The following is a 14,160-nucleotide window of genomic DNA, read 5'->3' as shown; positions in this document are numbered from 1 at the left end:
TCAGCTCTCCACTGTTATGAGGTCTTCGTTTCAAAATATTACTAATATTAACTATTTCTGGTGGTCTACCTTGCAGGCTTCCTGGATTCATTTCTGAGTGACACTCATAGAAATCCTGGATTTTCAAGACACCAATTTATGTAACTCAAGCAGGTGTGAAATGCACAGATTCTCAAATGGTGCTGTTTTATTTCTGGTGGCTTCAGGTAGATGCAACTTCTGCTGCTAGGCAAGAGCTCGGGTTGGAGCAGGGAGTGCCACTCATCAATGCATGTGCACATTAATTATATTCAGGTAAGATATTAGATACAATTAGTACATTTAAATGAGTCTCAAAGTGAGATGTGGGCCAGGAATAAAGGTGACCTGAGCTCTATGCTCAAATCCAATGCACTTCTGTGGCCCAGGGCAAGTCAGTTCATCTCCCTGAGCAAAATGCAGACTGTCTCCTTTTGACACCTGGAAACACATTAGGACCAGAGCACTGCCTAAACCGGCTTCATCCCATTCAAGTGCAGCACCCAGGTGCCTCTCAAGGTGAAGTGGCTCTGCATGTGCTAAGTACATGGCAGTGCAATTCCTGCATTTCTGGGTGCTCAGTGTCCTACCTGCCTGGAGGCTGCCTCCCTCTTCTCCACCCCAGAGTGAGGAAGAAAATAGTGGGTTGACCTTCCCGGGGCTGCTGCAGGAGTGGAGCAATGGTCCAACTCATCCCCGGGGAAGCTCCTGGCAAGGCCAGTATGCAAATAGTGGGTGGCAGCAGCCTGACTCCACCAAGGTAAGCCCAGTTCAATTAGTCTCCTGCCCTCAGAGAAAGCTCTGGTATGTGGGCAAAGGCACTTCAGCTGCTGGGGAGGGCAGGAGTGCAAACAGCCTGAGTGTCCAGCCCATCCTGTTGGTTGGGGAGCACTCTACTTGCCATGCAGGAAAAATGACTTTGTTTTGACAGCCAGTGGAGCCTGGATACCCTCAGTCACCAGCCAGGCCTCTGCAAGCTTCCTCAGGCACACTGGTCTCCAAGCCAGGGACTCTTTCCCATGTACTGAGGAGTATAAAACATGCTGTGCTTCCTTTCAGAGGTTGATGGTCAGACTGTGCTCATGCAGAAGTAAGGCATGAAACAGAAATTGAGATACTTGCCCAGACAGAGAAGAGCTCATATGTGAACACAAATACCTCTACTCCTGATGACATCAGGCAAAAGACACAATAAAAGAACAGCAGAGTTAAGGACAGAAAGCAAAGTTCCTCCAATACTAGAAAGCACATCTTCCTTTCCCAAAACAGAGCAGGAACTCTGCCATTGCTTGAGGACTACAGTTAGGTAAGCAAACATTCTGAGGTTGCATTCACAGCAAAGAACCTGCTTCCCAGCAACAACCAAGTTGCCTCATTTGCAGAGAGGGTAAGCACTGGCTTCTTTTCCCCTTGTTTAATTCTAAAAGCAAACAGCAAGGTAACACAAAGATTGCTTTTCTTTCTCATATAACCCAGGATTAAGTATGCAGCAATACAACAGATCAAAAGGCTTCCATGCCAACCTTCCACTACTGCTGCTTGCAATAAATAGGATACCACTTGCCAACAACAGATGTCAGCTCATGTTCTCTCCAGGCAGAATGAGTTAAAGATGGAACACTGATCTTCACTGGGAATATCATTAACAGTCCAACCCAGAAGAGCATGCCAGAAAATTAAACATTTTCTGTTCTGGGTGCCATAACCCTTGTCAGCCCAACAGAAACAAAACCCCAAATAAATTAAGTCATCTGTTAGTCAGCTGGAACTGATCCCACGACGTCCTTGCTGATAGCTGATTGAAAGAGTAAGACTTGGGGTTTTCCAGCACCAAAACTAGTAGAGAAGAAGGAGAATCCTTACTTGGGATGGATGCTTGGAGCACTCCCGGAAATAACTCTCTAACACAGGATTGGGCTGTGGCTTCACACGTCTTACATTCTTTATACCTAAAGCTTTTGCTAGAGGTATAGCAACAAATCTGAAAAGACATACCATGAAAAGCTTTTACAACACGACACAGCTACAAGACCTGAGCTATTCCCATGCCAGTGTATGAAGAAAATGAATCTAAAGCAGTTCAATCTGCCATAGAATATGACAGGAGTTTCCCTCTGCTAAACTCAGGAGAGAACTGTAGCATATTAGCAGTTATGACAGAAAAGCAGAACCAAGGGCTCAAGCTTGTGGCTGGGAAATGCTGTAAAACTAAGGAAAAGATCCTGATTTTTGTGTCCCTGTGTTTTTCAGAGGCATACTGGAGTTAAGCAACAGTTAAGGGAAAGTGAAACAAGAACAGATGCTCTCTCCACGTGATTGCTACTAGGATAGGTTCTCTGAGTGGCAGATAGTCAGCATGCTGCCACTGGATTTGGCTTGTGGCCTCTAGCTTGTGGCTCACAGCAACTTCCCAAGAGACTGAGGGCTTCTCTTCCATTTTCTACACAAATTGCTGCAGAGCACAGAAAATACTTTGCTCCTTTGCTTGGGGAGGCTTTTCTGAAAAAAATCTCCCCCCACTCCTGCTGCTGCTATCAGCAATTGGTTGACCACTGCTAAGAGTAAGGAGCAGTTTTTGCTCACCCCGGGCAGGTCCACTGCAAGCCAGATGTGTGGGCTAATTATTCACATGAGCAATTTCCAACAGCAGCAGTGAGACACAGCTGGGCAAGCATTCACTCAGGAGACTTTGTGAATGCTTGTAAACATATGATCCAAATTACTTTTGATCTCTACCATGAATGATCTTATCTGATTCTGTTTTAAGTCCATCCAACTTAAAATGTTCCAAACTTCCTCATTCTAGCCTGAAATAATTATGAAAACCTACTAATCACATTATTTAGAGGGGGAAAACCTAAAAGTACGCAAAAAGGGCACAAATAAGGAAGGCAAAGCACTGCAAAGGTTAATGTATTTGTAGGCTTCTTTGGTAGAGCCAAACTCTGCCTGTCCCATAAGATTCCAGCTGCAGAAGCAATCCACCTTTCAGTGCCAAAGTGAGAAAAAAAGTATCAGTATTAGTAGATCATTCACACGCAACTTTGAGATCCCTCCAGTCTGCCTAAGTTAGCTACAGCCAGATACCTGGGATCTGTCAGCCTCACCAAAATATTCCGGTGGAGGCTCAAACAAGAGGAGAGGTTTGGTTTGGAGGACAAATAGCTCTACTTTTCCACCAAAGGAGAAAAAAACAAAAGGAAACTCTAATGGTTTCATATGAATTGTATCTCTAGCAGAAGGAAATGACTAGAATGAGCCAAATGTTGGTCTAGAAAAGCTAGATTGAAGGATTTTCCTTCTAGATGGCCCAGTTTTTCGCCTGCCATGTGGTCCATACAAGGTCTTTCCAGCCAACCACCAACTAATCCTCCTTTATAAAACCATAATAACATGGCTCTAAAGACACCTAATTCTGCAAACATTTTGAGCATTAAGGAGAATTAGCGTTAGCAGAACGGCGTGTTTCCGCTCCTTACCTTTCACTGCAGAATCGGATCAGCAGCAGCACAAAAGCGTATGGGATTGTGGCATATAACTGGTGTGGCTTGGGAAAGACGAGCCCATCACGGTCTACAAAATGTTCCCATGTGCAGTTGATGGGCATCCAGATATTCTCCCACCAGAACCAGCTGTTGAGCGTCTTTAATATGTGTGCCATGCTAAGTGAAGAAAGACAGGTTTCAGAATTATTCCTGAGGCATTCAAAAGAAAATGCAGGAAATAAACATACTGAAGCCTGGTGAAGGGACCAGTGGTTCCTAGCTAGCAAGACATTTCCCAAACATTATGTACAAGCAGCAGATGAGGCTCAGGTCCCCCAGGAACAAGCTGTCCTGGACTGTGTGAGTTGCACTGCTATTGCAGGCCCAACAGAAGCACTGGAGAGATGCTCATGTGTCCCTACACCAAACCAACATCAAGCAGACCTAGCCAAGAAAAAATTATAGGAAGCTGAAAATCCCTTGGGTGAGGGCAAGCAGCTGGGATTATAATCCAGCAGCAGATAAAATACTAGAGCTAAATTTGGAGCTGTCATAAACCAAGAGAGAGCCCTTGAAATGCGTAGAGGGGGAAGTGATCTGCTGGCACATTTCAGTCATTCACATGACTTAGTACATTGCTTAGTAGTGGGTAAATCTGCAACGATCATTTACAATCTATGATACCAATACACAAATGATACTACACAGAACTGATCTTGCCTAGGATGTCTTTGTAAATTAAATGTAAGTGGGTGGAAGAGTGGAAAAGAAATGAGAAAGTCCAGGGGGTGACTCAGTACCACAATAATGACAACATTTTGTTGCTGCTGTTCAATATGCTAACGGGAACAGACACCCTGCTCTTGATTCCCCAGAAGTGTGTGCACAGCACCAAGTATAAAAATCACAGTGCACAGAAAACTTCTGGGAGGTGTGCAGGAAATATGAAGATTTAACTCTGACCAAATCCTCTATCAGAGCAAAACATCTAAAATTATTTCTTGAAGGAAAACAAAGACAAAGAATGAACTACAAATCACTCGAACGTTCCTGAGAAAGTCTCCGTTTCAGCCTTGGCATTCTACATGATATATTTTGAAATTTCTGCTATCCCTCCTCTAGTTGTGAGGACTCTGCAGTATAAATATGCCATAGAGCCTGTAAAATAGTCTAAAATTGAGTGAAAATAGAAGTTACTATAATATTTTCCATAAGGCTGCAGTAAGTAATTTTCTATAATTTCTAAGAGTAATAAACAGAAATCTCTTTTTTCATAGTAAAATTTCCTGTAAGCCAGGTGAAGTAACTGATTTCACTGAACCATAGTTTGGATGAGTGAACTGTTGAGCCGGGAGAATTTCACCCAAGTCTCCTCACAGTGTCAGATGTCCCATCAGAGGATCTCACAGCCACGTATTTGAATGGGATCAAACCACGCTGAGGACAGACAGTACCTCAGGCTCCTTCACTTCGCTCTGTGTTTAAGCAGGGCCCACACAACTTCACGTTTGCCTGCAACCACACATACCTTCCACCCATGCTACATCAGGACACAACGCTTTGTGCACTCACACCGGCTTTTGGATTCGGACATGAAATCAAAGCTGGCTCTGAAGCCTTCCACACCAACCACGACTGTGAGCCACGCCAGGCTGGTGCCACTCAGCTGAAGCCTTGCAGCAGGGTTCCGAAACAGTGACCTGGCTCCGCCAGGCAGAGCTGGGCTAACAGACACTGTGAAACAATTTACTGTCCAAGCACAGCAGTCAGTATTGAAATATTAATAACCCAGCCACTTAATCTTTTTAAATGCCAAAAGGGGGCAGTAAAAAAAACCCTACTGAATGAATTGTGTGTGTAAGCAAAAAAAATATAAAGGCAGGAGAAATCACAATTGTTCCTGCACTGCGAGTTTATATGCCAAGTTTCAGCCTAAAGCAATTTTTTACTGCTGAATTATAAACTCCTGGAAGTAGGGATTTATAATGGGGCTGCTAACAGACCCTTAACTCCAGCTAGCAGGCGCCATGATAATGAAGCAGGGCTTTGAAACGTGACATTTTAGGTCAGACAGAAAGGCTTGCAAACTTCCCTATAAGACCAGCAGAAAGACTCATTACACAGCTCTGCTTCCTAATATATCTTTATTTTTAAACTAGACTGTGCATTGCAAACTATCACAAACTGTAACAAAAATAGGTCAGTCTATTCTAGCACCCTGGGAAGAGTGCTGACAGCTGGGCTGTGGGGAGAGGGGCTGTGACTGAATTTGCACCCAAAACATTTAAGCCCTAGAAAATCCCAGCAGTGCAGTTTCATATTGGATTCTTGGGATCTTACTAATTCATGTTTTCCTTCCACACATGGATGGAACGCCTTACTGTATGACTGTATTAACTGGTTAATACATCTCTCTTCAACGAAGCTCAGGAGAATGTGTTTAATCTTAAAGCTTAAGGGAATTCGGGATCCGGGGTCTGACGCAGCTTTCAGCACAAATCCTTCCCCACAAACACCAAACAAACTCATCAAAAGGTGGGTTCTCTGAAACTCTCTAATCCCCTGGATTTGTCCCAGGTCTTGCCTGGCACACAGGGTATTAGCCCACCCTGATGAACATTGTCCAGGTAATTCTTAGAGAACTGTTAATGAGATTCCACATCCATCTGCAGCCTATTCTAACATTTCATTACTCTTAAATTGCACGCTTGCCCTACACTCAACCTGTGTTTTCACTGCAGCAAATCAGGCCATTCCCTGAGCAATCTTGAAGATGTCCATCTTCATAATAGCAGCTCCTTGAGTAGCTGGGTTTTCCCCATCTCCCTTCACTTGAGTTCTTATCATGAGATTCCTGGAGCACCCAGGAGGTAAGTCCTTCAAAACACACCTTGGCAGCAGTGACTTGAACATTTTATGGTGTCTTTCTGCCTGGTATGCTCTTAAATGGCTGATGGCTGCCTGATTAAGTACTTTTATCCCTCCTTAGATCATGGGAGATCCTGAAATATGTAGGGACTCCAACCCCCCCATTTTGCTGCACATATCCTATACAAGCAGGGCTCTCTTCTGCACTACAAACAGGCTCTGGTCCTTCCAGCTTACTGAGAAATATGCCATGAGATCCACACATACTTTCTACCCTTTTCTGTACGAAAAGGAAGCTGACAGAAATTTCCATCTCAGGAGGCAGCACTAACTGGGAACAGCTCAGCACTACCTTTATCATCTCCTTCTCCACAAACACACACTTGCTGCTTTCTGGAAACCTTGATTAAAATTATCACTGTAACTCAATTACACTTCTAAAGATTAACCCATCTATTATGCCGTCCTCTCTGCCAAAAACACTGCTCCCACCAGCACAAACAATTCAGCTCTACATTTTACTCACCACATCTACAGCAAGCACTGTTCCAAATACTAACCCTCCTCATCAGCTTTCTCCACATTAGGACTTGACTGCATCAGTCTAAATTATTTACTTTGAATCCTTTTGACCCTAAACAAAGGCTATGTAAATTGTGAAAGATGAGGCCAGAGGTGGAGAACAGGAGACAGAAAGCATACAGGGTCATTTGTCTCTAACATGGATTTTAAATTATGTTGCTTATACTGCTTAGTTTTAACCCAAAGATTTTTGGCAGCTTGTTAAATCCTGCTGGGCTAGAAGTCCAGCAACCCTTTGGCCATGCAATCTTACACTGAGAACACCTCTTTCAAGTGCTCATCATGTGAGTAGGTGTGGTGGGTTGAAGGGAAGCTATCCATCACAAGTCCTCCTATGGCAGGGTCTGATCAACAGGTAGAAGTCTTTCAGCTGTTCCTTCTGCCACTCAGGGCCATGAGCAATGCTGGTGAGGTAGACAGGCATTTCCTCACGCATTGCCTGAAATCTGGGTGGGAAATGGAAGAACCAGTCTCGTATCACTTGGGTGAGTGGAGAGTGTTTTGCAACAGGGTCATTTTAAGCTGCTGAGAAATTGTGGCCTCTGAGCAGCTCTATGGCTTGGGACCCTGGAATGATTCCCTATACATCAGCATAACACCAGGGGACACTTATTTCTGTCAAGAGCTTGCTACCACACAAAAGTCCCAGTGTAAGCACAAGTGGTAGCAACCAGTTCCAGTGGTGGGATGAGGCTATAGATACTGGGTTTGAGAGGCAGCTGATCCATTCCATTTCCATAAACTGTTAATGCATAAACAAGTTCTTTTCCGCTCACATTTGATGCTGCCAAAGAACACAAGGCAGACACAAAGGTCCAGTTCTGATTTGGGCCCAGCTCTAAAGAGAAACTTGAAAGCCTACCCAGCCTGAACCTCCTCTTGCTAGCAGCTCTTTTTCCTTAAAACCTGTAACAGCATCAAGCAAGCAGGAGTGACTCATTCTGCACAACCTAGGGTGAAAAAATCCTCTGCTTCTTCCCAAATTCCTGTCCCTACGCCAGCACCACTAACAGTGTGGCCATGGCCAAAACTGGCATTGTTGCCCTTGCTCCAGGAGGTGCTAAAAGTCAGTCTAGCAACAAAGTGTTTTCGAAACCGAGAAACGTCCTCTGCATCTTAGAAAGTAAATACTAATAAAGAAAAGGACTCACCTCCTTGCTAAGGAAGGATCTTCTCTGTAGCCTAATCTAGTTTTAAACAGGCTTGTGCGAAACAGGAAAATCAGGAATGATTACTTCAGGACCTGTATCCTTTATAATTAACAGCAAAGCCTACACAGTTGGGAAGTACCAGTGTGAGGTTTCTTTCAAAACTCTGTTCCTTGGACCCCTGATAAATTCAATTTAAAAGGAAAAACCAAAACCAATCTCACACTTTTAATGCCACTAAGCAAAAAAAAGAGCCCATTTTGGTTTCACAAAAGCTGTGTGGCTGCATTTTCAAAAACAAATCCAGGAGCAGCTTTGAAGTGGAATTTCTGGCTGCTGCAATCTGGGGAATGAACCAGAGCCAAAGCTTTGACAGCGCTCTCCACACAAAGCTCTGGCTTGCAAAAACTGCACTTCCATCACCAGGACAAGGAGAGGTGATACCCAGGTTTGAAGGATGTGCTACAGCAGAATTTCCTATCCTTACTCACTGCATGAATTAGAAACCCCAATGCATCACTATGACAAACATGCAAGTGAAAGAAGCCCTAATTTCTCTAAGCATCTTATTAGACTACCTTCTCCTTGTGACTCAAGAAGTCTGAAAGGGACAGAATGAAATCAGCAAAAAGCAATAATAACATAATTCTCCTATTTCTCCCAGTATTTGGTAGAACTGGTAAAGCTAGTGCAGTGACTGGTGGGAAAAATCAAGTCTCCCAGATACCAAGAGATGGTGAAGCTGTCCCAAGCTGTTAATCATCAGCATTAAACTGATATGGCTTAAGAGAGTAAATAAAGATCAGACCCACTATATCACAGGTTTGGGGTTTGCTTAGGTCTAAATGATATATGCAACACAGCACATCTCAGCAGCAGATTCCTGGGCTGCTAAAACTAGCTAGCACTTGGCTTAAAGAATCTCCCACCTGTGCTCACCACCAAACAGGTGAAAAAATATGGGACCTTGTCATGGGTTGAGTTGACTCTGCTGCTGACACTCAATACCACGCTGCTGTCATGCCAGCTTCAAAATGAAAGTGCTGGCTGAAGCAATGTATCATGGGGCTTGAAGTTCAGATTGTAGCATGTGAGGCCTCCCGCTCCAGGCTCTGGGTTTTGATCTTTTCTGCTGGGTGGGCTGCAGGTCAGGGGGTGGGGGGCGGCTTGCAGATAGGCTGAGATCATTGTGCATTGGGTGGTTGCCAGTAATCTCAGCTCTTTCTCTCAACCCAGAGGTTTTTTCATGTTAGTTTCCCTCCCATCTGTGAGGGGGGAAAGAGGCTTGTGAGAGGAGGCTGAGTTAACCCAGAAGAGACCTATATGTTGCTGCTAAGTTATGCACCCTTGTTCCTACTGCGGACAACAGCAGCACTACCAGAGAAAAGGCAGTTTTAATAAAATCCAGGAAGACTGCTCCTGGACAAATCCTAACTTGTGACTGGTTTAGTGTTGGCAGCTGACATTGTGCTACACAACCTTTCAAACATACAGCTGCTGCTCTATACATCTTGTGAACATACCTGCAACTTCTGAGAGCCTACAGGCTGTGACACCAGAGGAGCTTCTCCACTGAGAGCTTTTATGCCATGATATTAGCAGTCCCTAAGGCAGTAAGAGCAAGCCTGACACCTTCGCTGTTTTCTTCTGTACAAATCCACATACTCAGGCATCAGCTGTTAGTTGTAGGTGTCTGCCAGCTGCAGACACTTCTTCTTCTGCTTGTTGGCACTGTTGTTGCATTAGATTGAGCAGTTTGAAGCCTAGTCAGCACAAAGCATTTGAACTATAGTTGGACTGCTCCTACAACCTCTCCACATCCTGTCTTTTATCGTTTGTTTGTCCAAATGTGAGAATAGCTCCAGGTAAACTGCACATAACCTGAGGCACAGTGGGAATGACATCTTACCAAGCCTACACAACCAACCAGTGACAGCACAGAGCAGAAGAGCTGCTGGGCTTGGGGGTTCTGAAATACTTCATACACATGAAAAAAGCAGAATTAAGATTGCTGTGAGGCCTTTAACTTCCAGTTTACTCCCTAGCTTGTACAAATCCCAACTATAAAGAATTTAAATGCCTAGTTATAGGGCAATTAGAATATCTGACTTCTTTTACTGTTCTATCACATTACCTTGTAACTTGGTTACTGTATTTTAACAGGCTAAAATAGCACTTTGAATCAACCTCAGTCAAGGTGGCAAGTGAGTTTTACATTTTTCCTGTGCTCTAGGGGGACAAAACACTAGAATCGTTTAAAATAAGAGTTTACTACCTTTGGAAAGAGGGGCAGGCAACTCAAGACAAGTACAAGGATCCACTCAGGTCATGCAGAGAGAACATCAGAAAGGCAAAAGCTCAGCTAGAACTCAACCTGGTCGCTGCCCTGAGGGATAACAAAAAAGGGTTTTACAAAAACATTAACAACAACAAGCAAGCCAAGGATGCAGGGGGGAACACTGCTATCAATGATGAGGAAAAGGCTGAGGTATTTCATGCCTTCTTTGCCTGAGTCCTTAACCATCAGACTTCTCCTCAGGGTATTCACCCTGCTGATAGGGAACAGCATCAACTCCCCCAAATCCAGGAGGAAGCAGTTAAAGACTGGACACTCACAAGTCTATGGGGCCAGATGGGATTGACCCAAGAGTGCTGAGGGGGCTGACAAAGGAGCTTGCCAAGCTGCTCTCCATTATCTATCAGCAGTCCTGGTTAACAGGGGAGGTGCCAGATGACTGGAGGCTTGCCAGTGTGACACCCATCTACAAAAAGGGCCAAAAGGAAGAGCTGGGAGACTCCAGGCCTGTCAGCTGGAGGCCAGTCACCAGTGGTGTTCCCCAGGGCTGAGTATTTGGTCCAGACAAGACTAAGACAAGCAAGAGTGTTGATCTGCTCAATGGGAGGCACTGCAAGGGGGACCTGGACAGGTTAAATGCAGGAGTTGAGGTCAACAGAATGAGGTTAAACAAGACCAGGTGCTGGGTCCTGCACATTGGTCACAACCACCCCATGTGCATCCAGCAGGTGTAAGGAAGTCATTGTGCCCCTGTACTCAGCCCTGGTGAGGCCACAGCCTGAGTACTGTGGTCAGTTCTGGGCACCACAGTATAGGAAAGACATCAAGGTGCTGGAACATGTCCAGAGAAGAGCAATGAGGCTGGTGGGGGGGTTCAGAGGGCACGACAAGGAACAGCTGAGGAAGCTGAGGGTGTTTACTCTGGAGAGGAGAGGGCTGAGATCTTGATGCTCTCTACAACTCCCTGACAGCACAGTGGATTGAGGCTGGTATTGGTCTCTTCTCCCAAGTAACCAGCAACAGGCGGTGAGGAAATTGGTTTAAGTCATGCCAGGGGAGGTTTAGATTGGACCTTAGGAAAAACTTCACTGAGCAAGTGGGGAGCCATAGGAACAGGCATCCCTGAGACGTGGAAGAATCGCTCTCCCTGGAGGAGTTCAAGAAGCTGTGGATGTGGCACTTCAGAACGTGGTTTAGGAGTCAGTTGGACACAAAGATCTTAAAGGCCTTTTCCAACCTTTATGATTCTGTGATTTTCCAGGTGAAGGTTACCAAGCGCTCTCTACTTCAAGGTAAATCATTTGTGAGCAGCTAAAATTATTTTATCTGATTGCAGGCAGCTGAGGAAGGTGAAGGGGTTCTCACACTGTATAGTTACACTGCAAACTGTCTGATTTTAAGCTTTAAAAAAGTGTAACAGTCATAGAATGGGGTGAAGAGCTATGAAATAACTCATATCTGCAGCAATTCTGAGGTAAAAACACAGTTCTTTGAAAAAAAGAAAAACATTTGGAACAGAGCTAGAGAAACACCACCAGGTGCTTCAAGAAATGTTTGCTAATAAATATAACATTTTTCTTAGAATTGTTACTATTGGGGGAAGATGCCAAAATCTTTTTCTTTGTAGCTCACCAAAATTCTGTTTGAAAGAAAACCCTGAAATGTAACTGTAAATGCTGAACTACATAATGGAGATTTTACCAGAGTAGTGAGCAGCCTCGGTCACTCATTTAAGACGAGGGTTAAGGGCAGAGAAGAACAGGGCAGCCAGCGTGTACAGAGTGGCCAGGACAAGCACATCTTTAGGAGTACAACAGTGCCACAGAACCTGTGAAGGCAGCAGAACGGTAAGGAACCAGAGAGAGGACCTGAGGGTGCAGAGGCAAGGGTTGTTGGCTTCTCCACCTGCACAGTGGATGACTCAAGGTTTTAAATTAGCCCTTGGGAAGTAGAGAAAAGGACAGGGCTCCTCCACTTGTGCTCTGGAAAACTGTCCTATTTGCAGCTTCCTGAAAGAAGGTCTTAAGCTGTCGTGCATGCACAGTGGCTCAAGCTTGGCCATTAACCATCTCCACACCATCCTGAACCAGCAATTAAACCAAGTCTGCTGTGCCCTGCTGTTCCCAGTTCTCCTGTTGGTTATCCCCTTCTTTGCAGTTTAACCTGCCCAGACATACTCCACCCACAAAACCAACTAGAGGAGGAGCCAGAAGGTAACTGGTATTTCCTTATTCCAGCCACTGCTTGGCATCCTTTTCATGTCCTAACAAATACGAGAGAGATCTCCAGCTCCACGTGTACCAGCATAGCCTCTTCAACAGTGCACCCAGCGGAAGGTTTGACCCAAGCTAGGAAGCTGGCTAAAAACAGGAACATATTACAAAAAAGGGGGAAACTGAAGGTGGTTCCTCCACCCGAATGCTACAGCACTGCTAGGACAGAACCCTTTCTGGCAGCTTGTTTCATGTGTTATTTATAGCACTTGTTTCTTCAGATGTTCAACAGGTAAGTCCTACAGAAAAACTCTGTTCAACTGAATTTCTCCCAGAGCACTTTTTTTCTTAGCATTTTACAGAATAAAATCAGAAATAGCTTTTCCAGGCAACTCAAATTCCAGGCTTCTCATGCAATCACATTTACATCATTAGCTAACATTATTCCTTCTGTTAATAAATTTTCCTCGTGGTTCAAAAGAAGTGCTCTTAAAAGCACTTAAGAGAAGAATGACACAAGAAGCAGAAAAGCAAAAGTACTACTGTAATTGCACTACTTTAAAATGAAAAGCAGTTCTCACAGGTTGAAATATTTCATGGCAACATAAAAAGCCTCATTACCACTTATTTTGCTACTTATCCAAAGACTATCATAAGGGTTACTTATAGAACAGGCAAAGTCACAGACCAGCACACGCTGATGATTCAGATCTGAGGGAGGGGGAACAAAACCAACCCAAACAGAACAGAAAAATAAGGACAGGAATTCCTACCTTTAAGATGTTGCAGTCCAAGAGGACATAAGCACATTAGTAGGGAAGCAGCACCACACTCACTACTTTGGCAAAGGTAAACACGCCCTATCTACGGAACCCTTTCACATTCTTCAGAGACCCACCCAGCAAAGCTGCGCTTCAAGATTTCTGACTGAAGGCAATCCTGATGTCACGAATCCACCGGGTGAAACTCCGCAGTAGCCATGCCCAGCGCCTTCCCTCGCACTCCTTTCAACACAGGAGATGAAGAAACGCTTCAGTCACGTGGCACTGGGTGGCAGGATGAGAATTGCTCTCACCTGTGCTGCTCTGAACACAAAGCAGAGGATGCTGCGCTGCCAAGGAAGGGCCAAAGGCATCGCTTCGCGCTGACGCTTTTGGATGCACTATCAGATGAAGGATGGGGCTGCAAATAAAGCTAGGGAGAGTTCTGCTCTTATTGACCAGCCTCCATCAAACAAAGGTTTTACAGACAGCATGACTCCAATTCCTCAGAAGATACAAAGTGGCATTTAAAAAAGTCTAAAGCAGAACAACCCAGACTGAATGTGTATTTGCTCAGGGACACCACGCAATGCAGAGTGTACTTAACCCTACATGATTTTTTAATTTACCTTTTTTCCCCCCCTCTCCTTAATTCCCTGACTGAGGAAGAAGGCTGACACTCATTCATTCCTCAGCAGCTTTCCAATAATAAGTAACAGCCTTCAGAAGTGTTAGCATTCCTTAGCATCCTGGTGGGCAGGACACCTTAATGCTATTTGAAAGGAAGGA

The 14,160-nt window shown here is 44.6% G+C and overlaps 1 protein-coding gene across 1 annotated transcript in view; it reads right to left on the bottom strand.

Annotated features, from left to right (window-relative positions):
* The window catches only part of CERS3 (ceramide synthase 3), a 50,370-nt gene that overhangs the window by 27,520 nt on the left and 8,690 nt on the right, over window positions 1-14,160 (bottom strand). The window contains exons 3-4 of the mRNA XM_054169175.1: window positions 3,498-3,680; window positions 1,882-1,999 (exon numbers count right to left, since the gene is read on the bottom strand). Of these exons, the coding sequence (XP_054025150.1) occupies window positions 1,882-1,999; window positions 3,498-3,680 (301 nt within the window). The remainder of the gene's footprint in view (window positions 1-1,881; window positions 2,000-3,497; window positions 3,681-14,160) is intronic.

Source organism: Dryobates pubescens, chromosome 17 (assembly GCF_014839835.1).
Source record: "Dryobates pubescens isolate bDryPub1 chromosome 17, bDryPub1.pri, whole genome shotgun sequence".
Taxonomy (NCBI): Eukaryota; Metazoa; Chordata; class Aves; order Piciformes; family Picidae; genus Dryobates; species Dryobates pubescens.
Note: the sequence above shows the minus strand (reverse complement) of the source record. Positions and strands in the feature narration are given on the sequence as shown.